The 24,473-nt window shown below is 43.0% G+C and overlaps 1 protein-coding gene across 1 annotated transcript in view; it reads right to left on the reverse strand.

The window, feature by feature from the left end:
* The window catches only part of Trpm8 (transient receptor potential cation channel subfamily M member 8), an 83,493-nt gene that overhangs the window by 46,430 nt on the left and 12,590 nt on the right, over positions 1–24,473 (reverse strand). The window contains exons 3-11 of the mRNA XM_028755379.1: positions 20,923–20,996; positions 16,455–16,611; positions 15,432–15,609; positions 13,709–13,881; positions 11,595–11,769; positions 10,399–10,466; positions 5,971–6,168; positions 2,378–2,480; positions 597–715 (exon numbers count right to left, since the gene is read on the reverse strand). Coding sequence (XP_028611212.1) covers positions 597–715; positions 2,378–2,480; positions 5,971–6,168; positions 10,399–10,466; positions 11,595–11,769; positions 13,709–13,881; positions 15,432–15,609; positions 16,455–16,611; positions 20,923–20,996 — 1,245 coding nt within the window. The remainder of the gene's footprint in view (positions 1–596; positions 716–2,377; positions 2,481–5,970; positions 6,169–10,398; positions 10,467–11,594; positions 11,770–13,708; positions 13,882–15,431; positions 15,610–16,454; positions 16,612–20,922; positions 20,997–24,473) is intronic.

The following is a 24,473-nucleotide window of genomic DNA, read 5'->3' on the forward strand; positions in this document are numbered from 1 at the left end:
TAGATGCATGCAAGCCCATTAATGGGCTCCTAAAATGTTTATCAAATGGAAAATATAGCAAAGCAGTCTGCTGGAAATGTATAGTTTTCAAATACACATGCAACTTCCATATTGGAAGTGCTCATTGACCCAGGAAATCCCAGGAACCTTACTCTAAGACACTGGTGAGTGTCTTCAGCAAAGTTGTTCCACTCTCTCCTCATACATCTCATCCCTGACAAATCTGTTTCCAGAATTTTGCTAGGTGAGGAGGTGGCAAAAGAATGTGGCTGTCTTGATCTTTTTAGTCAAGCCAGATTAATAATCCCACAGTAAGTCCCCATCCCTTCACGCAACCCCTCCTGAGAGCCGACCCATGGTTCCGCATCAGACAGGGCCATATATTAAGGATAGCCTACTAGAGCCATTAGCTATGTTATCTGTTTGCAAGAAGCCTACTAAGTCAGCATCTTTATCCCATTCTACAATCAAGGAAAGTGAGGCTGGTCAACACTGATATTACCAGGACAGAGTCATTAACAAGATTCTAGATTGATGACCCCGTTGGATATAGAACATCTCCTGTTGAGACCATTGCCCCCTGAGGCTTCTGCTACCTCCCAGCGGCGGTCATTGGTGAAGATCTCATCACTGGCAAGGTCCAGCTGGTTCCACTCCAGCAGAAGCTTCAGCTGTCCGTTCCAGTTGTCTTTGTCTTGCTCATTAGTGCTGAAGGCTGGAAGTGGGGAGGAAGAAAAGGGACAGACCAGCGGGCCACACATAAGGAAGCCAAGCTATTATGTCCAACTATCAGAGCCACTTGTCGAAGCCCTGGAATCAGACAAAACTGTCATGTCTTTACTGTCACCGTTCTCAACTGCATCGCATATGCCCTGGAGTCTCTAATGATCAACCTATATCAAAATACCTTTTTGTTACATGTGAATACAGTGTAACTAGGGTATATTAACATGTCTCTATAGATTGAGGCTCCGTAAGTATTATATTCCAAAAGCTATATTTTATTTATCCTATACCTAAATCTACAAAACAATTAGCCATATCACAACAATGTATTTGTCATGATTTGAGTGCGAAATGCTTCTCACAGGCTTCTTTCTGTGCTTGAATTCTTGGTCTCTAGTTACTGGCACAGTTCTGAGAGGCTGTGGAACATCTAGGAGGCAGGGCTTAGCTAGAGCAAGTGAGTCGCAGGAAGCAGGTCTTAGAGACCAAACTTCATACCCAATCTCTTCTCTCCTTTTTCTGTCCCTACTCTCTCTTTCTTCTCACCTAGCTTTCTATCAATCTATCAATCAATGTACTGATCAATCATATATCATATCTATCTATCATCTGTCTGTCTGTCTGTCTGTCTACCTATCTCTACATCTACCATCTCTAGATCTCCATCCTAGTCCATCCAGATATGAAGAAGTGAGGAGTCTTAGCCATCTGCTCCAACCTCCACAGAACTGCCTGTAGCCTCCATGGTAGGTTACATCCCTTAAAACCACGATTCAAAACGAGTCCTCCTCCATTATGTTACTTTTGTCAGATATTTGGCATCAGAAATGAAAGGAGCTCATATAGCACACATGGCTTTTTCCAGAGTGGATATTTTCCAGATCTAGGTATCTAGCTAGACCTAATTCTATTGGAATAAATATCAGTATTGACAAGTTTCTGACCAGCACAAGAATCTTCTAATAAATTCCTAATGATGAAATTATACCCTGTGGTCCCAGATTTTCTTTGCATACTTTGCATTTATTGGTCAGGTATTTCTATCTAAAAGGCAAGGCTTTACTAGTATCTATTTACTACAGGTAATTCCACTTTGATAGAATACCATTTTTGAGACAGGGACTCATTACATAGCTCTGGCTTTTCTAGAACTCACTATCAGGCAGGCTTGAACTCATGGAGATCTACCCACTTCTGCCTCTTAGGTGTTAGAATTAAAGGTATGTGCCACCACATCTGGTTCACTTTGATGGAATTCTAAGACAGATAAGTCTTGTTCTTCCTAGAGGTCAGTCATAACCTTCAGGAGATGTGTGAACCCCTGAAGTTGAATTCAACATTTTGTGTGTGCTTGTGTGTGTGTGTGTGTGTGTGTGTGTGTAGCACATGTGTGTGCATGTGAAGCATGTGAGCACACACTCCTGGAAGTACAAAGTCATTACAACATTTTTAAAGGAGTCTGAGACCCCAAAAGTGCTTGAAACCACAATCAGAAACAGCTGCTTGCAGAGTACCTTGGTTGTCCTTGATCAGCCTTTTAGTGACATAAATTGTATTATTCTGTGAACTACATCCATCCAAGGAAGTTCCCCTTATACAGCAGTCATTTTATCTTCCAAGGATGTCCTCTAAGTGAGCTGACCCCACTCACCTTTGTACAGTGCATAGGAAATGGCGTTGCTCACAATCTCATCTCCAGCCTCTTCCATCTTAATGACTGTGAGGAGGTGGGAACTCTCAAGAATTTCTTTGAGCTGGTAATATGTCATGAAGAATGTTGTCAATCAATGGATCTTAGGCATGACAAATATAAACTTCTTTTTTGATGAATCTATTCTTTCACATTTTCATACCCACACACACACACTTTGATTCTAACCCCCATTATCCTCTTGTATTCCCTCCCTACTCCCTCTAAACCCTTTCTTCTCAACAGATTTCCCTTCTACTGCTGTGATCTCTTCCCCCTCGTGTGTGTGTATGTGTGTGTATGTGTGTGTATGTGTGTGTCTGTGTGTGTGTCTGTGTGTGTGTATGTGTGTGTCTGTGTGTGCACGTGTGTATTTGTGTGTGCATATGTATGTTTGTGTGTGTGCACTTGTGTGAGTGTCTGTCTGTCTGTCGATAAGTCCCACCGCATTTAATTGGAGTTGCCTATATGAACATCAGTGAAGGATTACTCACTTGAGCCCAGGCAACTTTGCACCAGTGGAGAATATGACTCTTCCTCCCCCAACAACCATTACTATCTATATAGCTCCCCAGGGAGGAAGCAGGCTTTTATATGAGTCTTCCCACCTATGATTATTCCATCTTTGTTTTTAGTGACCACTTATTGAAGATTCTAGAACTTCCTCCTCACCTACATCAGTTGAACCCACAGCCTCTAACTTCTGAATTATATAAATGACCCTTTGACCACAACAACTACTGTGGTCAGAGTGATAGTTATATAGGGACACACACACCAAAAGTTTCCTATAATAGTGCTGTGAAAGATCAATTTAACTAGGGTGTATGTAACTGTCTGTCTGTCTGTCTGTCTGTGTCTATGTGTATATCTGTGTCTATATGTCTGTGTGTGTGCATGTCTGTCTCTCTCTGTGTGAGTGTGTGAGTGTGTGAGTCTGTCTATATGTCTATATGTGAATGTGTATGCATACATGTCTGTTTGTCTCTCTGTATGTGTGTATGTAAGGGTGTATGTCTGTGTGTATGCATGTATGCACGTCTGTCTGTTTCTCTCTCTCTCTCTCTCCCTCTCTCTCTCGATGAGTGAGTATGAATGTATGTGTGAGAGAGATAAAACCTGACACACTAAAGATACCAATTGTTTGGTAAGTAAATGAATGAAGAACAGGCAACAGAAGACCATGGAAGCCTTCTAAATGTGGTTGGCCATGAAGTCTGAGACAGCAGGGATGAATAATTCAAAGGAAAACAAGAAGCAAGAGAACCTGATACTAGAGAGATCAATAACTTACATTATTGTTTTTTTGAGAGACAAATACAACTAGCCTTTGTGTTTTTTCTGTAGTGTTTAATTTTAAAACAGTCTTTGAAAAAACATCTAATTTCAAGTTAGTTCTGATTGACAAATAAAGATGCCAACAGCCAATAGCTGGGCAGAAGAGACATAGGTGGAATTTAGGTTTTGTGGGCTTGAGAGGAGAGGAGGACCATGAGAAAAAAGAATGTATAGGAGAGAAGGAAGGAGAAGCCACCATGGGTTAAGAGTCACAAAGCAGCTCGATTGGGGTATGACATCTTTGATTTTGTAATAAAAAGGGGAGAAAAGAAAACAAACACAGATACAGAGCACAATGACAGCCCTAGAGAGGGTTCTGTGGACCTTTTGTGTTTAAGTGAATGGTATTTAGTGTGGCTAATATTCAGGTACTATAAAAACTCGAGATCTTGATGGGCTCATAGAAGTTGTGTGGAATCACTGTGAGGGAGCTGTTGGGGACAAGGTGTGCTCCCAGGGACACTGGCATAGGGATTTCTTGGAGAGATGGAGTAAGCATGAGTTCAGCTTTGGAAGTCAGCCATCCATGTGACCAGCGAGGTCACTCAAGACTACACTGGGAGGTTGTTTATGTATTTCACTAATTTACATACTTATTAGTTAATAATCCCACTCCCAAGTTAGGTCTTTTGGGAAATCTGTACCAATTGCATAACTCCATATGAATGCATAGTTAAAATGCCAGAGTAATTTTCATTTTATGTATGCCTTCTGGTTGACATGATTAGAAATAAATATATTTAATTAGATGTGAATATAAATTAGTTATGAATCACAGAAATGATAATATAATCAAAGGCAGCAAAATTAGCCTGACATTTGGCTTAGGATGAATTGGCTATGATAGTTTTCTTGAAGTAGAATTCAAAATCCCTCAAAAGAATGGAGGGACCATTAGGACTATTTCATTCTTTGGATATGATATGAACCAGACTCCACGTGTCAACTTGTGGAAGGCTTAAAACAGAAAGCCACTGGAATGGACTCAGCTCCACGTTAAAGAGGCAAACTGAAGTTATCCATTTCTTCCTCTCTGGGTATTCTTGCACTGGTCACTGAATTATTTTCACCTATCACAGGAAACGGAGAGAGGTGACTGGTATGCAACACTGGTGATGAACATTTATCTGTTCACCTGTTAGGACTAACTAAAACTGAACAGCTGTGTAATGTGTAGAGAGTCAGAAATGTATCGCATTTCAGACAGCAAGCACACTTCCCCTCTATTTCTGTGTGGAAATATCATCAAGGAATGAGCTTCCTGGCCATTCTCTATCACTTTATTATTTCCGGGTAGACAGTAAGTTTGACCTTCCCCAGCCAAATCTATGATAGTTATCTTCCCCGGTATCTGTTGCTTGCAGAATGTGATGTTCTGATCTAAGGAGACCAATGTTTGTCATGTACTGACTGTGATGTGTGGGCTCAACCAGTTGCACTCGGGACTCAGCACAAGGAAGGATGCCTATGGCTGGATGCCTCTCTTTGTTCGGTTTTGCCTTCAACCTTCCATACATTTCAGTCTTTATCTCCATTTGCCTGATTCTTGTGCTAAACTTTGACATGACAAACCATAATCCTTGCAAGAACATTCCTACAAAACTGCCAGTGTTACCTTTTGGTGTGAAAATCTAAAACAAACAAATAAATAAACAAATAAATAAAAACCTACAATATGATCACACAAGCCATCAATAGACAAGGCCTAGCCCAGCACAAGTGCTGTCTCTCGGCTGTGGGGATGAAATTCAACCATACTTCCTGGCTCCAAATTTCTAAATTTTAGACAATGGGCTTAATCTAGAAAGGATTTGTTTTCTGACCACTTCAGACCCCACCATTCTATCAAGCTTATGAGCGAGCAACCCTCTTGCAGATGTCAACTCTGGGTAGAGTCTGCATTTCTAGGGACTTCGTTCCTCCCTATCTGTGATGCATACCAAACACAGAAGCATATGCGTTGACATTGTGGCACAAGAGAAAAACAAGCTTTGCAAAGGGCTTGAGTTTATCTCTTAAGAACAGATAATTGGAGAGTATACAACTTATCCAAATTTCAATTTCCAGCAAGATACCTAGTATAGACCAGAGAACAAGCCTCAAAGTCACGAAGAAAACCCAAATACTCACCATTGCTAGTGGAATCAAAAACATAAGACATTGTCCCATCTCAGAAACCTGCCTTATCCATACCCAGCATCTTCCCCCAAACTCACCCATTTGATCCAGCTCTCAATCTCATCTTCAGGCAGTCGGGACACAGTGCGTGGTAAAAACCGTACCAGCTTCTCTTTGACCATGGAAGAGGTTAAAACATCCTCCACCTCCACCAGGCTGGCGATCACATCGGCAATCTGCCCCGAGCCTTCCACCACCACACAGGGAATCTTACTTTTGATGGATGTGTTGATGGCCTAGGGGAGGGGATTGGACAGACAGAAGAGATTGCAGTGATCAACATGGTCCAGCTCAATCCCAAGGTTCTAAAACAAGCCGTTGAAGAGGATGCTTTGATGCTTCTTACTGCCTTTCCTATTATGGCGTTTATTTCAAACCAAAATCAAACCAACCGCAGTGGCTTCATGGATGGGAAAAGTAAGCCAAACATTTGACAACCTGAAAAAATGACAAATTCCATAAAAATGTAATAGTTTGTCTTCCATAAAGAGGTAGTTTGAAAATATTCTTATTATTGATAACTTATGTAAAAGAAATAATCAATGCCCTGAAAATACTTTGAAAGCAGTTAGCCATGTGATTTATGCATTGACTCCTTCCTTCCTTTCTTCACTTATTGCAAGAAGTTTCTTGAAATATTACTTTCTGGGTAAACACCTCTCCCACCAATGTTTTCTTTGTAAGAACTGTGGAAGACGGAAGAGAGGACTCAGACTTTTCATCACGTAACTTCAAGATCAAGGGATTAACGTACACATAGGCACAGAAAAACTTGCAAGCCCCTTTCTTTACAGGCTGAATGTTTCCCATAGAGAAAACAAGCCCATCAGGCCAAGAGCGTGGAGCTATGTTGAGTTTGAGGGAACAGGCTGGAAGTCTATTCACATGCCTCAGAGTCCACACTCAAGAGGCACCTAAGGGCAAGTGTTGGGTAGCAGCTAAAAAGATGTGGGGCCGAGGAGCCCGAGAAACATTAGTTCAATGTTAGTTAACCACCTGATCTCCTGTCTCTGCTTCTGTGGGACAGATACAAGCTGGATAGACCTTATAAATAATGCTGTAGAGACTTCCTCCCTCAACTTGCAGCAGATTTCTTACCTTTCCTTCCTCCCTAGGACAAGAAGTCTGTTTTTCAAATCTTAAGTTTCAGAGAAAGAGAAGGCATGCAGCCATCTCCCAGTTGATCTCTCTCCATGTCTCCACTGCTCTGATCTACCATCTCTCTCCACCTCTGCTGTCTGCCATCACTGTCTGTCTGCTCTTTCTTCTTTCTCATTTATTCTAGTTCTTGGAGAATTTCACACAATGCATTTTGATTCTGGTCACTCTTTCCACCAGCTCCTCCTATGTCATTCCAACCAATAAATAGGCAGCAAAGGCTCTACGAGACACCACAGACTAATTAAAAAAAAAAAAAAAGGTATGGGTTGCTTTTTGAAGAGTTGTTGGCCAGTGAGTTTCCAAAGACGCCCTCCCCAAATACTACAGGGTGTTATCCTTGACAATAAGAGCCTATTCTAAAGACACCACCCACATGAGTCAGAACATGGAGAAATCAAGCTAATACTGACCTGGAAACCTCTTCTCTACTGACTAGCATTCACAGTGCAGGAAAGCGCTATGCACGACCAGAGTAGAAAAGTAATCCTCAGTCTTACCCAGCTGTGGATCCCGTGAGCTACAATAGCAAGTGATCAGGCAAGACATGCGCACTGGTCCAGTAGGAGGCATGAGTGTCATGGGAATAACTTATCACTTTCTGATTGGATTTAAGGCACACTCCCCAAGATAAAACCCATACCCAGAACTGTTCAGGAGCTGGAGCAGGAACCTGTGGTGAGACACTCAGGCCCTAGGGGAGAACCTATGATTGTCACTCTGCTAAGTGGGTGTAGAATTCAACTGACTCTCAGTGACTTAATGCTATGACCATAGATTAGTGACCCAGTCAACCAGTATCAGAGAAGCTTCTTTTTGCAGTAGATGGAGATTAACACAGAGAACAACTGTGCAAAGTACAGAGAATGAGAGGCTGCAGAACGCTCAGCCCTACGTGGGACATCTATTTCACGCCTCCTCTCTGAAACCCCTCTTTATATGGCTCCCTTTTCAGCACTTGTCTGATGGCCATTTCACACTGGAAAAAAAAATAGGTTCATTTTAATCGTTCCTTGAAAATTCTTTTAAAACGTTTTTCTTTGAAAAGCTCCTGAATGGAAAAAAACAAAACAAAACCATCTAAATATCTGTTGAATGAAAGGCCATTGTTCAATAAAAGAACAGACAGTGAGTGTTCATCTATGATTCCAGGTAATTCTTCCAGTAAGGGCTAGGAACTCTGGTGATGCACTTGAGTTCCTGGAGGCAGAGAAGGTAACTGTGTGCAGGTCTGCTTATCCTAACCCCAGTTTTAAACTAAAATCAGGAAAGGGGAGGTGGGCGTAGAAATAATTAAGAAAAGAGTTGATTGTTATTTTCTTAGATCTTATTCCTATAGCAAAAAAAAAAAAAAAGAGCTCTGAAGGCAATGTATATGTATCCAATGTATCCATTAACTACAATGCAGTCCTGCTGATGTTCATTTCTACAGAGCCAGAGGCCTGAATTTAGTGCAACAGAAACACCAAGACCCAAGGTATGGTTGGGAAAGTGGAGTCTTTGACCAGATACTCAGTGTCACAGGTGCAGAATTATTCAGGCACTCCATGTTGGCAGCATCACCTGGCCGTGAGATTCCTGCACATGGAGTCCAGAATCCCCAGGAGTTATTTATGCCATTCTGAATGCATCTCCTTACACTTCTCAGCTGAGGAGCAACCTGTGTCTAGTAAAGGAACAGCATATGGTAGGAAAATATTTCCTACTTCAATAAAGAGCTTGGTATATATAGATGACAAAGTCAAGAAAGTTCATGAACATGGCTTTCAAGAATTTGGGACATCATAAAGAAACCAAATTTGTAACACTGTCAAGGAGAAGAAGCTGCAAATAAAACTTAAAACACAGAAAAGCTATCCAATACAATTTATAGCAAAAGATCCAGTCGGGAATGGAAGGACCATTCAAATACAAGAACTGTTTTGGAACTTAAATAAATATAGCCAGGGAAAAAAATCTCTCCACAATGTAATACAGCTAAAATGGTAAGACCATAGAAGCACTATCTAAAGTTGCAGAAAAGGATGCCAATTCACAAAAGTTGGAGATATCAGCGGACTCAGTGGAAACCTCAAGTCAGGAAAACAAACAAACAAAAACTGCCAAAAAAGATCAACATACTCAGAAAAGTTATCTTTTAAAATTGAAGAAGGGGGCTAGATAGATGGTTATCTCTCATCCTATACCAAAATCAAAGAAAAGTGGATTGGAGACCTTAATATGTGACCTGAAACTTTGAACCAAGGCAGAAGAACATAGGCAGAACATTTCAAAATACAGAAGCAAGTCCCTTCCAGAAAGGACCCCAATGGGTCAAGAAACAGCAGCATGAATTGAGAACTGGAGTTTCACGAAATAAGAAAGCTCTTCCATAGCAAAGAAGACAGTCCACGGAGTGAAGAGACAGCTACCAGAATAGGAGAGAAAACTTTGCCAGCTATACAGCTAATAGGATATTAATAGCTAGAATCTATAAACTCCAAAAGTTAAGTACCAAAGCCCTAAGTTATATAGTCATCAAATGAGCAACTAAAGTCAACAGATGGATCCTCAAAAGAAGAACCACCAAGGGCCAAAGAATTATAAAAATATGTTTAACATTCTTGGCCATCTCACCCCCGACAGACTGACTAGCATCAAGAAATAAAGCAAGAACATGCTGGCAAGGGTGCCAAAGAAAAGAGACTCATATGTGCTTCTGATTGGAGTTTAAATTAGTGCAGTCATTATGAGAATAAACAGAGGTAGACCCAGCATACTACTCATGAGTATACACCAGGAAGGAATCTAAGTCAGCTGACACGAGAGACACCAGTGTTCCCATGTTCACGATGGAACTATTCACGATAGCTAAGATATATAAACAGACTAGCCGCCCGATAGGTAGATAGATAATGTGTTGGTTAAAACAATGGGGTTTTAGTCAGCTATAAAGGAAGCCTTGTCATCTGCAGGGAAACGGGTAGCACTGTAGACAATAATGTTGAATAAGAAAAGACAATCATATTTCATTTTGTATGGAGAATCTAGAGTATACACACACACACACACACACACACCTGCCATGAAGGGAGAAGGGACTGTGTGGCAGAAGGAAAGAGATGAAAGAAATGGGGAGAGAGAGATGCTGGACGTGAGGAAAGTACAGGATGTCCATGTATGAAAAGCTCACAGTATATTTGATCTTATACAGTAACTAGAAATTTAGTTTTAAAAGCTCGGATAAACCCAAAAGACTGAGGGTGAGTGGGGGACATCTACTGAGTAAGCTGTAGACCAGCCTTTCAGAAAACCAAGTCAGAACTCACTTTCAAAGTCTCTCTTCCACCTCCTTGGGCAAAGCACACGATTGGAATTTTACCACCATAGTTGGAATCTGTAAAACAAAGAAGAAACTGTGTTTGGATTCCATCTTAAGGACTGGGAGTGGTGGGAGGTGGGAGGAGTTTCCGCTCTGAGAGCTCATGGCTTGGGTCAGAGCTGCTTGGATTTGACCTTGGTCTTGAATGGAGAAATCACACGGAATGAATCACCGTGCACCAGCCAATCAACTGTGTGACATGCGCAGTGCTGCCATTTGTCGCTGCTTTTTAAAATGCTGAAGTTGGTGCGTCATCAACAGTTGTGGATTTGATTAGAGTGGGCTGAAGTTTGCTCATATTCTCTCCCTCATTTGTGTAATCCTATCCTTTCATAAGTGGGTGACAAATTTGCATAATGAGGCATTCTCTCAATGGAGGTTAGTGCATCTATAAATAGCTTCCTTAGGGAAAACAATTGAGGACGTCCTGTGAGTCACTGTCACTCAAGCACAGGGCAACCCCTCTCCAAAGCAAGACACCCTTCAGCATTCTGTCCACAACAAGGGAAGACACTTATGGCTTATCAGACAAAATATTGCACTCAGTTTCTGCAAAATCAATGTTTTAGGTGATTCTATCGTGGTAGTCCATAGAAACTAAAGCATTAAATAATCTTCCAGGGCAGCTGGAAAGGTGGCTCAGTGGTTAAGAGGCTGCTCTTCCAGAGGACCTGAGTTCAACTCCCAGCAACCACATGGTAGCTCACAACCATCTGTAAAAGGATCTGATACCCTCTTCCTGTGTTCTGAAGACAGCTACAGTGTACTCACATACATAAATAAATAACCTTTTGGTTGTGACACTAGTAGGCTGGCTTCTTACCTAACCCTACCTAAGTGAATTGCTTCTTAAATGCATATTTTTCCCTTAGGGGCTTCACTTGTTCTAAACACTAATAGAAGAAAAGCCAGCAGGCTTCCTGAACTGATACAAAAGTGTAAGAAGTTATCTGTTACTGCCTTCAGCATGCTGAAGGATGTGTGTCAGTGACTCTGCAGCAGAGACACTCCTGGGATGCTGAAGAAAGGAGAACTATTAGTTCTTCTTTAGCAGTGAAGACATGGAGTCAAGAGAGCTAGCAATGCAGCACAAGCTGTCATCACAACAGCTCGTGGCTGACCTCTGGGTCCCTAACAGCTGACCTTGACTGGTGCGCTCAGAGATGTACTTTTCCAGCTGATTCCGGAGCTTGGCTTCCACTGTGGGGTGTCCATGACAACCGTTGTCCACAAGCAGCAGGTGGGTATGGTTGTTGTCCAGGATGTATAGAGGATCTCTGGTGAAGTCATCCATGATGTATTGAGCTGAAAAATGTCCCTGCAAGGCACAGGGACACTTGTCTTTGAGATATAGGCTGACATTATTATGACCCTACTGAAATTAGAGAATGAGTGTTTGTTATATGCTTCCTCTTCTGACTGTACCTGACAAAGAACATCAAAGTTCAAGCAGAAAAAGTATAACAGACAGCCTCGGACAGACTGCAAAAATGCTGTCTTTTTTTCATGTTCGTATAATACTCTCATGACTCAAAAATATAATATTGATTAAAGAATTTAAAAAGAAACAGATGACGGGAGACAAAATACTCAGAAACGAGTCTAAAGTGCACACGAGTGTTTTGAACTCAGCTCACTTTGGCCGAGTTCCTGTTCTACTCACGTCATAGCAGTGAGTGCTACATGAGCCCAGTAAGCCCATGTCAGAAGAAGTGGTCAACAAAATTAAGATGACAACAGCAACAACAACAACAACCTAACAGTTTGCTGCAAAACCACATCATCCACTAAAGACTGGCATCGGAGACATGAAAGAAATAAAAACTAATGGTATAATTTAACCATCTGAAAACTATGTTTCCTATAGAAACGAAAGCTGCAGAACGTAAGAGGAGAATGTAGATTATACTTAATTCTAAGAGCCAGGAGTTGTTGTCATCAAGAGTTGATGTGCATTTAGTTATTTTTTCTGCATGCCTGTGTTTCATAATTTCTTATTTATAATTATAAACATCCGCATGGTGTTGAAACACCCTCAGAAGTAGTATTTTCCTACCTCCATGGTTTGACTTCATTTTTGTGTGGGACTTCCCTCTGTAGTAATATTACTAGATTATAATATCTAATAATAAATACCTAGTCACAAGTATTGTTGGATATTTAGATTCATGTCAATTCTGGGTTATTACAGAAATATTTTAATGAACATACTGCCCTAATATTAAATTCTCCATGGATGAATTTATAACTTCAATTGTTGAGACTTTTCTATAAACAAATTTTATCTTCTTGATACATTTCTAAATGGTTTTCTGGGAAGAACACAGAGTTGACTCCTAGGTCCTTTGTGCCCCTTTTAAATCTTAAAAATGGTGAGAGACAGGAAAGTGAAACATGGTTTTTAAAACCACAGATCTCTTAACATTTACCATCTAAATGTCTACTAAGCCACAGATGGGTGAAGATGTGCATTAAATTTACATTTCTGAACATCTACCCCAAATCTTCTGAGTTAGAATTGGAAGCTTCTCGCTGTTCCTAAAACGCCACGCTTGACACATATGACAAAAGGCATCACATGCCTCCAGTACACGCTGTACGAGATTTGAGGGAGGCCTGCTACTCTCTAATAAGTTCTCAAGAAACACTTGGTGATGTAGATTTGAACAATAATGGATTCGAATTCCCAAGACTCTGGCACAGCAATGCGAGATCGTACCTGCAGGTGAACTCTTTTGAGGCAGATTTGGATCGTAGTTATAAAAACAATGAGTCCAAATCTAACCTGAGTTTGCTGGGGACAGACTTTAATCGAAAAATACCTCATGGTTACCCCATGCTTTGGAGTCCCTTAAGTATCCCTACAGCAACCCTTGTTTTTTAATTGCCAAGGTAAAAATGCTATTCTTATAAGGCAGGCTTCCCATGATCTGGCTCCATCACAGAGCCCTAGCCCTCAGGCCAAGCCCTGTGGTTCTCAACCCCTGACTTGCAACCCCTTTGAAGGTCAAACAGTCCTTTCACAGGGGTCACAGATTAGATATCCTATATATCAGATGTTTACATTATAATTCTTAACAGTAACAAAACTACAGTTATGAAGTAGCAACAAAACAATTTTATGGTTGGGGGTCACCACCACATGAGGAACGGTACTAAAGGATCACAGCATCAGCAAGGTTGAGGGCCGCTGCCGTAGCCACTGCCCTGGTCTTTCTCCCATGTGATCTTGCAGAGCTCCCTGGCCTCACCCATACCTCATCATCACAATTCCTGATGAGGGTGTCCCTGTTGGAGACCATGCCCCATGCCGCTATGCCGATGGCCACAATGTTCTCTTCTGAATTCCTGCTGATGGTGTTATCCCTCACCACCTCACCTATGTACTTCATCAGACCATAATGAGTGCCTCCGGTAAGGATCCATGCACCTGTGGAGGACAGAGGAGGAACAGAACTTCACCTCATACTGCGTAAGGTTTTTGTACTGTGCTTCCAGACTCCTACAAAAACCATCCTGCCATGAGCCCCAGGGCACTACAGCCCAAGTGTAGGTCAGAGTATAACTTTCAAGATTCAGTTCTCTCCTTCCATCCTGTGGATTCCCGGTATCAAACCCAAATTTTCAGACTTGACAGCAAGTACCTTTATGTGCTGAGCCATCTTGCTAGCCCCAATGCCAGGGACCTTGTGTATTTTCTTCTATCATGTTCCCAGGGCCTACAACCTTAGACATACACTGGGAAATTCATATCTAAGATAAAGTGTGTCTTCTCAGTTCTGTCAGTCAATGACTCTCTGCAAAAGAAGCTCCAATAATATTGAGTTCAGATAAACTGAGCTCACTTACGAGAAAGACACCAATCAAACCTAAGCTGAGATACAATCTACAAAGCTATTGATGTATGCTCATCGAAGCGTGAGGCCAGACAAAGGCTGAGACTCAGTGCTGATGTAAGAAAACTGAGGAATTTGGAATCCAGATGGAGACTAGGTTTCTTACTTAGAAAGCTCATTATTAAAGGGGCACAATAAACTATTATATGATAGTACCAGTGTAAACTGCCCTGGGTTCGATAATTACACTAAAATATATGTACAGGTACAACCCTCCTCTTAGGAGATGCATGCCGGTGAACTTGCTAAGAGTCATGATGTCTGCAGCCTGCTTTAAAATCATTTGGTCTTAAATCCTAGTACACGAATATTCATAAAACAATAGAAGACAAATGTACGAAGTGCTGGCCATCAATAATCTAGATGTGTGCATTTATATTCATCTTGAAACATTTCTGTAAGGCTTGAAAGTGTTTAAAATGAAAAGGCAAAAAGAGAGAGGCCACTAAGTTGAGCATATGAAGTCAGAGCCACCACTGTCTGGTCATGCACCCACACAGTGCTCACAACCTATCCTGCAGCCTCTGCTTCTGAAAGTACATCAATGATCTCTGAGATTAAAGATAAACCTAATCAGAATACCCTTTTTGATTTAATAGATTCTTCTGGGTAAAATTTTATATGTGTAAATAATTAAATTAAAATACTGGGAGTTTGTTTTTTTTTTAATCAAGGCCACACCTGAGTGAGAGTCACCCTGTGAATCTGTCAGCCAGAGTATCTTGTCTTTCCTATCCACCTGAGAATTATATTTGTAGTAAAATAACAACTATATCTCTTCGGGGCTAGAAAGATAGTCATTATGAGTGTACATTGCTCTTGCAGAAGATCTGGATCCAAACCCAGTACCCAAATGGCAGCTCACAGCTGCCTCTATCTCTATCTCCAGGAGGAACCAATGCCCTCTCCTGGCTTCTGAAGGTATCTGCACTCAACTGAGCATACCCACATATAATTATATGCACACACACACACATTTCTAAGAGCATCTGGATTCTGCGGGGAAAACATGTGGAAACTTTGTCCCCAGCACCCAAGATGCAGTGCAGAATGACCCCTGGGTATTCTCTCAATTCCTGCGTACCTTTAGATTGCGCGATGTAAATCAGCCTGCTGAAGATCTTGCGCATGCGTGGCTTCAAAGCAAAGTTTTTGGCTCCACCCGTCACTGAAATGACCAGGTTGGGTGTTTTGAGGTGCCAGTGCTGGGTCAGAAGTTCGTAGAGGGTTTCAGAGTCCGTGTCGCAGGACAAGCGTAAATACTGTGGGGGGCAGGATAAAAGCACCAGGTTTGTGTGCCCTGGGATGCTGAGTGACTCCCTGCTCCTGGGGCACAAGAGTGTCCCAGGCAGGGCTGCTTCCAGAACCTCATAGGAAAGTGGAAAGAAGATGTGAGGGAGAGGTGACCCTGAATGGTTCCACAAACCAGATGGTGAACCCCCAATTCCATCTGGCCTTTGAGGTATTGGAAGCAGGGTAGGAGAGATGATTAAGGGGTTCTCAAATAGTCATCCTGGCACACATGGATGAGTCAAGGAAGGGATGGGCAGGGCTATAGAGAGACTCACTGACTCATCCTGGGCAGAACCCCAGTGAATGGAGCTGGGTGTGCTCAGGGACTGCTGAGTCAGGGCTTGGGGATAAATACATGGGGTCAAGATCTAGGCATCCAGCCTGTGAACTGTGCTGTCATTGAAACACTTGGGCAAGATCAGTTTCTAATGGAAGGAGCCTGGTAAACCTCATGGATATGGAGAAATGTTGCCCTGATTGGAGCTACAGTATATCCTCAGAATCGCCGTCTCAAACTAAAGAGACCACTCACAAAAAGCACTCTGCCATCCTCTAAAAGTTAGGCTCAGCAGATGTTACATGGACCCATGACATGCCTAGGGTACGGCTCCAGTCATGATCCCGTCCTTCATTGGTGAGTTTTCTGACTGAACATAATCTAGTCTTTTGACTTTCACAACTTGTCTTTTAATTTCTACGATTGTTGGTAGTTATTACCCAATCCCCTCCCACCTCCACGCTACTGGACAACTCAAGGTAACTCAGGCAGCCCGAGCTCTTAGCGCATATATGAAAGGAGGACACTGTTGCTTACCTTGCCTTTCTTCCCCAGAGTCTCAAACTGAATGTCCCCGAAGGCATCTGTTGGAAATTCCTTGGTATGCTTTTTGTAGTTCCACTTCTCATTTTGGTTGATCTGGGTGCCTTCGATGTGCTGGCTCTGAGCATAACCACACTTGCATATGTTCTCCCTGAGCAAGCCAAGTTCATGGGAAGCAACAGATTTCCATCTACTTAAATGGCTTATCACAGCTTAGGTAAACAATGCACTATTAACTTCAGTCAACACAAGACAAAATCCTACCATGGCCTTGCATTCCCAGACTATTCCCTCACCTTGGTTGGTTGTCTAGAAACTAGTTTGATGTTTTGTTCCCATTGCTAATCATCTGTTTGCCAACAAGCTTACCCTGTGCTGGAATCGGAGAGAGGCAGAGAACAGAAAACTGCCCTCATAGAGCCCACTGGCTGTGTAAGAAGCCATGAAGCTGGTAAGGGATGGATCGCAGGGATCTGGAAACCATTGACTCAGCTTCTCACATGGATCCTCACTATATCACAGGAGCCCAGCAACACGCAGGCATTGTGCTTCAGTGCCGGCCTTATCAGACACCCAGCAAGGGATGCTATTCTGGGTGCAGATAAACTCTTCTTCCTGTGAGCTGTACTCACTGGGGGAGACATTGTCCCTTTGCAGGGCCCAAAGTTCTCCCTTAGAAATCACCCTTCTCTACTGGATAATAGCTGCTTCAGAGACTTTGGGCCAATAATAGTTAGAGCTAGACAAGGAGAATTACAGTAGTGGGTACCAGCTGCTCCCATTGAAAGTACAGCAGAATTAGATGTTAACTGTCCATGATGTGACATATATGCACAGCAGGAAGCAGAATAAAGATACACATTATGTGGTGAAGCCTTTCCTCCTCTCCTTCCATAATACTCTACAATTGTTCAACAAGTATCTGAGAACACTGCTTATGATAAAATAACATCTGCAATATCCCAAGTTGAGACTATGCGATTTCCTGTCCTCACATCGCTCAGCATCTCCTGGGAGTGTCTAAGTACAAACCTGGCGAAGAACATGAAAGGACCAACCAAATGATTCCTTTGGCCCTGGCAAAGTCCCTTCTTCCCTGCCAGGCTTGCTATGAGGGCTGGAAATGAAGCAAAGTATCAAGTCAGTCTGGTGCACAGTGCATGCTCTGAAAAGGAGGCCTTCAGCTCAGGGTGGTGCATGAAGTCAAGGAACACTGAAGGACTAACAGCTGAAAAGAAATAAAATATCTGCAAATGCAGCCCATATTTGACCAGTATGACAGAAGTTTGTGCAGAAGGACAGAACAAGGGAACCATGGAGCCAGACAAAGTCATCCACCATCATCATGGCTGACCAAAAGCCCAATGTTCTGTTTTACACCCTTTGACCATGGCTAGGAGGATTCATGTCTTCATTCTCACAATATAGACTACGTCCCAAGATGTGGACCTACTCCAAGATATGGAAGCAGTGTAAAAGATTCCCTCACTTTAGCCTTGTACCCTACACACTCGATTAACCAAACAAGTTAACTGAGCAACTCTTCTGGAGCAAAGATTCCCACCACAGGCTATGCCACATAATGCTATATCAACTGAGAAAATCTTGTTAAGGTTGTTTCTGGCTGGATTCTTAACAGTGCATCATATTTTGTATGTGAATATTATTATATATTGTCACCAATGTCACTAAAGTGTTTCATGTCACAAAAAGAAAAGAAAAAAATAGAATGGCATCTAGCAAGCACTGTGTGAGTGGACGAGCACATAGGGGTGTCATTGATCAGTCTTCTGGTAAATAATTTACATCTGCAAGCATCCTCAATGATTTGTGTCAAGTAGACATTTTAGTTTCCCTTCCAAGACCCAAGGACGTATACACACAGCTGTCATGGAGCAGAGGAAGCCCTGTGCTTCAAGGTCTTCATCACCATTGAGTTTGTCTGGCATGTAGTGAAATGAAGGGCGAGTCCTAAGACTGCTGTCTGGCAGTAGGTCATGTTTTCATTTATAGGTGATAAGAGTGAAGTGTGTTCATGGGAATCGTTCTAAATAGTCAACAGAAGAAGTTCACAGCTCGGTAGACAAGTATGATCACTCCAAAAGAAGATGATGCATGGCCAAACCAAACCTGCCTATTTCTACTGCCAGGAAGTTATGGCCTCAGCTACATTCCAGAGGCCCAGGGGTTCTAAGCTAATAGCCTTCCATATGAAGTACAGAGGTCAGGCTAGCCACCAAAGCCACCCAAGGGAGAGACTATCATGAGGAATAAAGGCATCTCTTCAGGAGTCTTCATCAGCAATTGTTCTCAATCCAGGAAACTGTTGCTATTGCTACCTCTTACAGGACCCTGCTGGGGAGCATACACTTGACCTGGGCCCTGACAAGACTGTCCTTACTCCTCAGCACCGAGGTTGCATCAAGGTGACCTTGTCTATGCACCAAAACCCTGAACATCTGCCCACAGTCAACAGGGACAGTACTGACATCGGTGTCCCTTTCTTGGAAATGTGGGAATAAAACCAGAATCAGGGCCAAAAGATCTGTTCTCCTCTCCCTCCAGATCACACAACAAGAGTCCTGTCAGTACCAAGAAAGAAGAAAGTAGGTACAGAGAGGAGGAGAGGTGAGGTGAGAGTAGAGAGGACTTCCTGAGACTCCACAGATCCCGTCACAGAGCTTCTAACTACACAAGAGACCCAACCACTGCAGGCTGTTAGGTAATGCTCCTGTCTCCTCATAGTGACTCTCCTCTTTTCAAGTCAACTCATGGAACTCTATATAATGGAAACCTCTAGTTACCGCAGGGAGCAACTCAAAATGCCTGTGGAGACATTAAAATATGTTTTCTAAATTTGTAAAAACCCAAGCTCCAGACTAGATCCTGTACCCTCCCCAGCAGGATCCTTGCCTTCATTTGCACAGACCCCCAGGGAGCTTCACTCAACTTAGGCAAGAGGACAGACTCTGCTGGGACTCAGCCATTTCTGCAAGCCCTCTCTCTTACTAAGTCCCAGGGTACATCCAAAGACAAGGCTGCTTCATTCTATCGCTGCTGCCTGCTGATCCCACCCTCATTTGACCATGTCCACAGCCACCCAAGCTCATGGCAGGGTGACAGAAACCCCATTTGTCCTTGCTATAACTGAGGACATGCTCTTGAGCCCCTTTCCCTGCTAAGGATAGGGGTAATGTCTTAAATGACCTTTTGACCAAGCAAGTTGTCTATCTCCGTTATGGGCTAATAACCCTCCAAGAACCAATATGCATGAATTGTTTAGAAACAAGAAAAGGAGCTTACCAAGAAAGAACTTGGAGGATAGACACATGGAAGAGGGGCAGAGATAGCAGAGAGGGAAGCTGGGAAGGATGGGAGGCATTGGTACCCAAGTTTACATCCTCAGAATAAAAGTTCTGAACCACTCAGAGCGACTTCCATCTCTATTATGGCCATGAACCATGAGTGGCTATTTGCAGTTTAATGAAGAGTAATTGTAGTCAGTAATTCAGTTCACTGGTGACATTAGCTACATTTCAAAAGATCAGTAGTCACATGTCACTGCCATGTTGATAGCATGTATGTGCAGGGAGTTTTATTGTGAAGAGCTATGATTGTGGATGGTGGACTTCCTGGTTCTACTTAGGACCCAAGAAGTGAGAGGAGAACAGAGTGGACTGGATCCATGGGATTCTCACTTTAAGAGTGTTAGGAGGTAGCTGCTGGGCTACACAGTATCTCAAAGGTGCCCAGCAGGGAAGAAGTTCCAGCATCTTCCTCCAGGGGACCCCTCAAGAAACAGACATCTGCTAGGGATGGAAGTGAAGCTTTTCTGGGCTTAGCCCATATGTGGCAACCCCAGGGTCTCAGCAGAGATCTTTGGCCTGTGTCATCTAGTTTGTCAAATAACGATGAAGTAGGGGTGTCAGTATTTCTTGCTACTTCATTTGAGTCCCTTGTCTTGTATCACACAAGATCAAATCTGTTTATTTTCTCACCAGCTCACTAACATTATAAAAGCCCCCTTGTGTGTTAGGTTTGTGGGGTCTCCCCAAAACACAGGAGACTTGGGGTAGAGAAACATCCAGCTAGAAGGGAAGTTCTAAGGACCACAGTTGGGAAGAAGTGACACTCAGATAAGCAAAGGAGAATGTGTAGCTTTGCTTGCAAAGTGTTGTGTGACAGGGTGGACTCCTGGGCTCATGGCAATATGTGGAGAGTGATATTCTCTCTCAGTGACTTTCCCAATTGCTAAATTGCCAAAGCTAAAAGACAACAGGGAGGGACAGGACCAGGGAACAACTACAGGTGTGTCAAATCCCTGTTTATCACACACCATCAGGGACTTAGAAGATGCAACCACCTACAGGAAAGAACTCGTGGGCATCTGTCCATGTAGTAACAGTTGGTGATACTGTACTCTGAATCACAGAAGCAAATGTGAAAGAAACCTGTAGCTTACATGGCCTTGGAGTCTCTGGTAAAGAAGACGCATTCTCGTTTTTTAAAATTTGCCTGAATAAAATTCACCAAATCCTGTGAAGAGAAAAACATGGAGTAGCACATTACTTGTTTGTTCTCAGACCTGTTTGTATTAACGAATGCTCTGTTCTACCACTCCTTCAAAGATTGTCATGGCAACCTCTTGGCTTCTTTTACTGTAATCTGAGTTTATTTTTATTGACACATACATTTAAACTGTTTGACTAAATGAAAATGCTTCCAAAAGTTGCATAGAGTTGTCTTGTGTAAAAATAGCATCACAAACACACACACACACACACATACACACACACACACATATACACACACAATGTTTTTCAGTCTTCACAGTTATCAGGAAACAGAAGTGTTGGATGACAGTTTAGGATGATAAAAACTATCTATGCATATTTCCATGACTCTTCCACCTGCCTTTTTAAAAGGAGGTGTTTCCCAAAATGCCATACATTTGAACTCATTCTACTATGGGCAAGGCGGTTAGGCACAACTGGAAACTAACTGCAGCAACTAGCCAAAACCTTTAGAAGCCAGCGACGTCTCCTACGTTGGCAGAACGAGACACTTGAAAACAGTATTTTGAAAATACTCACATTCCTCACAATGAGAGATCTGCAATAGCTATGTGTCATAACTAGTGTGGCAAGAATACAAAAGGACTGTCAATCAGTAAAAACAAAGCAGATGGCCCAATGGGAAAACATCAAGAGACAGAGCAGAGAAGAAAAAAGGAGCCCACAGGAAAGCAATGAACACAAAGCTCACCCAGAAGAGGCCATTTTACACGCACCAGGTGAACAAAGCCTTACACAACAGTTGGTTGTCATGGGAGATAAGGAGGAAGGTGAAGGACCTCACACTTCACATTATCAATGGATGAGAGAGTAAACTGGCACCCCTCACAGCTATTGCACATGAAGCCATTTCTCTGAGGACCCATGAAGAGGAGAATAGTTTCTCATGAGCCACTTGTACTCTCTCAGCTCATGGAGGTGGAGCCCCATCCTCAGAGATCTCTAGTCCTGATGAAATGGGGCTGCTAGGGGCTTCCCTTTCCTGGAGGCCCCAGTCAATTGCAGGTCACTGGGTGCTGGCAGCTGAAGTACTCAGACCACTTTCCCGTCCAAGTGGCCTCACAAGATAGACTGGCTTGAAGCCAGCCCTAAGTTCTTGTCCTCTATAGCATGGCCAGTGCTAGATATGCACTCCAAAAGGTGGGGTTCCTCTCCTGGATGGAGTCCACCATGCATCCCCAACCCCTATACTAACAAGTTCACTGGGGATCCTTGCCTCCTTCCTTACCCTTTGAAAATAAGTGAGCCTGTCCTTGGTTATCAGGCACTGGGGACCCTTGTGGTCCACCACCTTTCTCACCCTTTGAACATGAGTGACCCCATAAATCTCTTTGCTTAAACTCAGATTCATTGAAGGAGACATTCCATCTTCAGTTATCAGTCCTCAACTCAAAGGACATTCCCCCAACCCCCAGACAGATCCAGTGTACACACCCAAGAATACCAGATAGTCTTGCTCCCAACATCAAAAGCCAGAAACCCGAGTATCTGCCTCTTTGAGATTGAATAAGCAGAAGCCCATAGTGGAGTTCTATACAGAAGAATGACAACAACAAAAACTTTACAGGTGCTATGTGCATCAGCATGGACCAGTCCCCCAAATAGTAGTGTTAAGCAAAAAATAAAGAACTCACCAAAAAGTCCTTGCAGACACAACTGCACTTGTAGCAAACAGAGACAAAGCCAAGCAATATAAGCAGTTGCACAAAGACCTGATGACACACAGCTCAGGAGAAGGGTGCCTGTGACCTTCTATGGGGTGAGGGGTCACATGGGGACTTTGAAGCACTCTGCTTCTTAGGCTGGAGGTGGTTCCCAGGTAGTCATGATGATAGCTTCTGGAAGCTTGGAAGCTACACTCTTTCCATGTCTATTCCTCAACAAAACTGAGGATAAAACTAGACCCTGTCCTTTTCTGCATAAGAAGCATTTGAAACTCTGAGCTGCCTAGCTTTCCCCACAATAATGATCATCCACTCAAACTCATCTGAGTTTGAGTCTTCCTAACAAGGAGGACAGAACTCAATAGCTGTGTGAAGCATGGAATGATCCTGGAAGAAGGGTGATGGTTTCTTTTTAATGATTTGTTGCTAAAAACCTCCCTCTGAAGATGAACTTTCTGAGAAGTATTTGTGTGCACATGAGGCAAGCAGGAACCCCTGGAACCTAGAAGTCTCAGCCTTTATCCCACTTCCATGGACACCAGTGTCCAAGGTCCTTTGGAGGGAGCCTTCCAATAATGCTTTGTTGATTGGGGTCAAAGAGAATAAGGAGAAAGAGAGAAAAGCCTGAGAATTCTGGAGAGCACCCATTGCCTTTGCTCACTATCACAGTTCAGCACCAAGTGAGACATACTAACAAACTCTACGGGGACTCTTAGTCTTAGGGGTGTACAAGGTCAGAAGTAGCTCCCAAGGGTGGGCACCTCTTTATGTTTTGGGTCCTGAGTACCTCTCTCCTTACTTCTAGCCGTGGAATGTAGGTCTCAAGTGGAGGAAGGCACAGGCCTTTGCTGTTCCTTTTTGCGAGTTTGCTGACAGCTCAGAGACCCACACAATCCATCAAAATGATGGCGTTGCTGGCACCCTGACCCCCTGACACACACTCTTGTTCCTTTTCCTTCTTTATAAAGCTAATTTCTACCCCAACATCAAATGGGCAGTCAGTGGAAGGCAGACATCAGACTATAGTGTTCTGATGAATAAAAGTGTGTGTCAAGATGGAGAGAGAGCTGGTGGGAGAGGGCCACACGTGGCATGAGTAAAACTCAACAGAGATAACCTCCTGGTATCCAACTAAGCTGGCCCAGTTAGAAGCCATGGCCTGTCATCAGTGCCATCACTGACTCAGGATGGGGAGAGATGGGCCAGAGAAAACAACCAGAGGCAAGAGCACTGCCGAAGAGAACAACTTGAGACAGAGATATAGGCATCACAGCTCAGTCTCAAAGCCACAGGATGGAAGAAAGAGCATCAACCATGCTATTGAAATCAACACTGAAAACGTGACCAAAATGCAGAGAATAAATGACTCTAGGCTGCCCAGCCTCAGACGGAGCATCTATAATGTCCCTACACCTAGCGCTTGAGGAACGGCATAGGCAAGGGACTAGAAAGACTGTAGGAACCAAGATGTCTGCTGCGTGATGTCTTCAGAACAGGAGGACAGAGATGTTGCTCCCCTGAACTCTCAACAACATTGATACTTGCCCAAGACCTGCAAAGTCTGTGCTAATTGACATGCCAATGGATGGAAGAAAATTTCATAAAGCCCCACCCCTACACGGAAGAGCTACAGGGAGTCAGCTGCTGCTACGAGAGGGGTGATTCATACAAATACTAATTAGATAGATCCAATAGGCTTCACACACACACACACAGAAGGGGGGGAGGAAGGGAGGAGGGGTGGAGAGGTCGGAGGGAGGGGAGAGAGGGAGGGC

This window comes from Grammomys surdaster, unplaced genomic scaffold (genome assembly GCF_004785775.1).
Source record: "Grammomys surdaster isolate TR1022 unplaced genomic scaffold, NIH_TR_1.0 126059, whole genome shotgun sequence".
Taxonomy (NCBI): Eukaryota; Metazoa; Chordata; class Mammalia; order Rodentia; family Muridae; genus Grammomys; species Grammomys surdaster.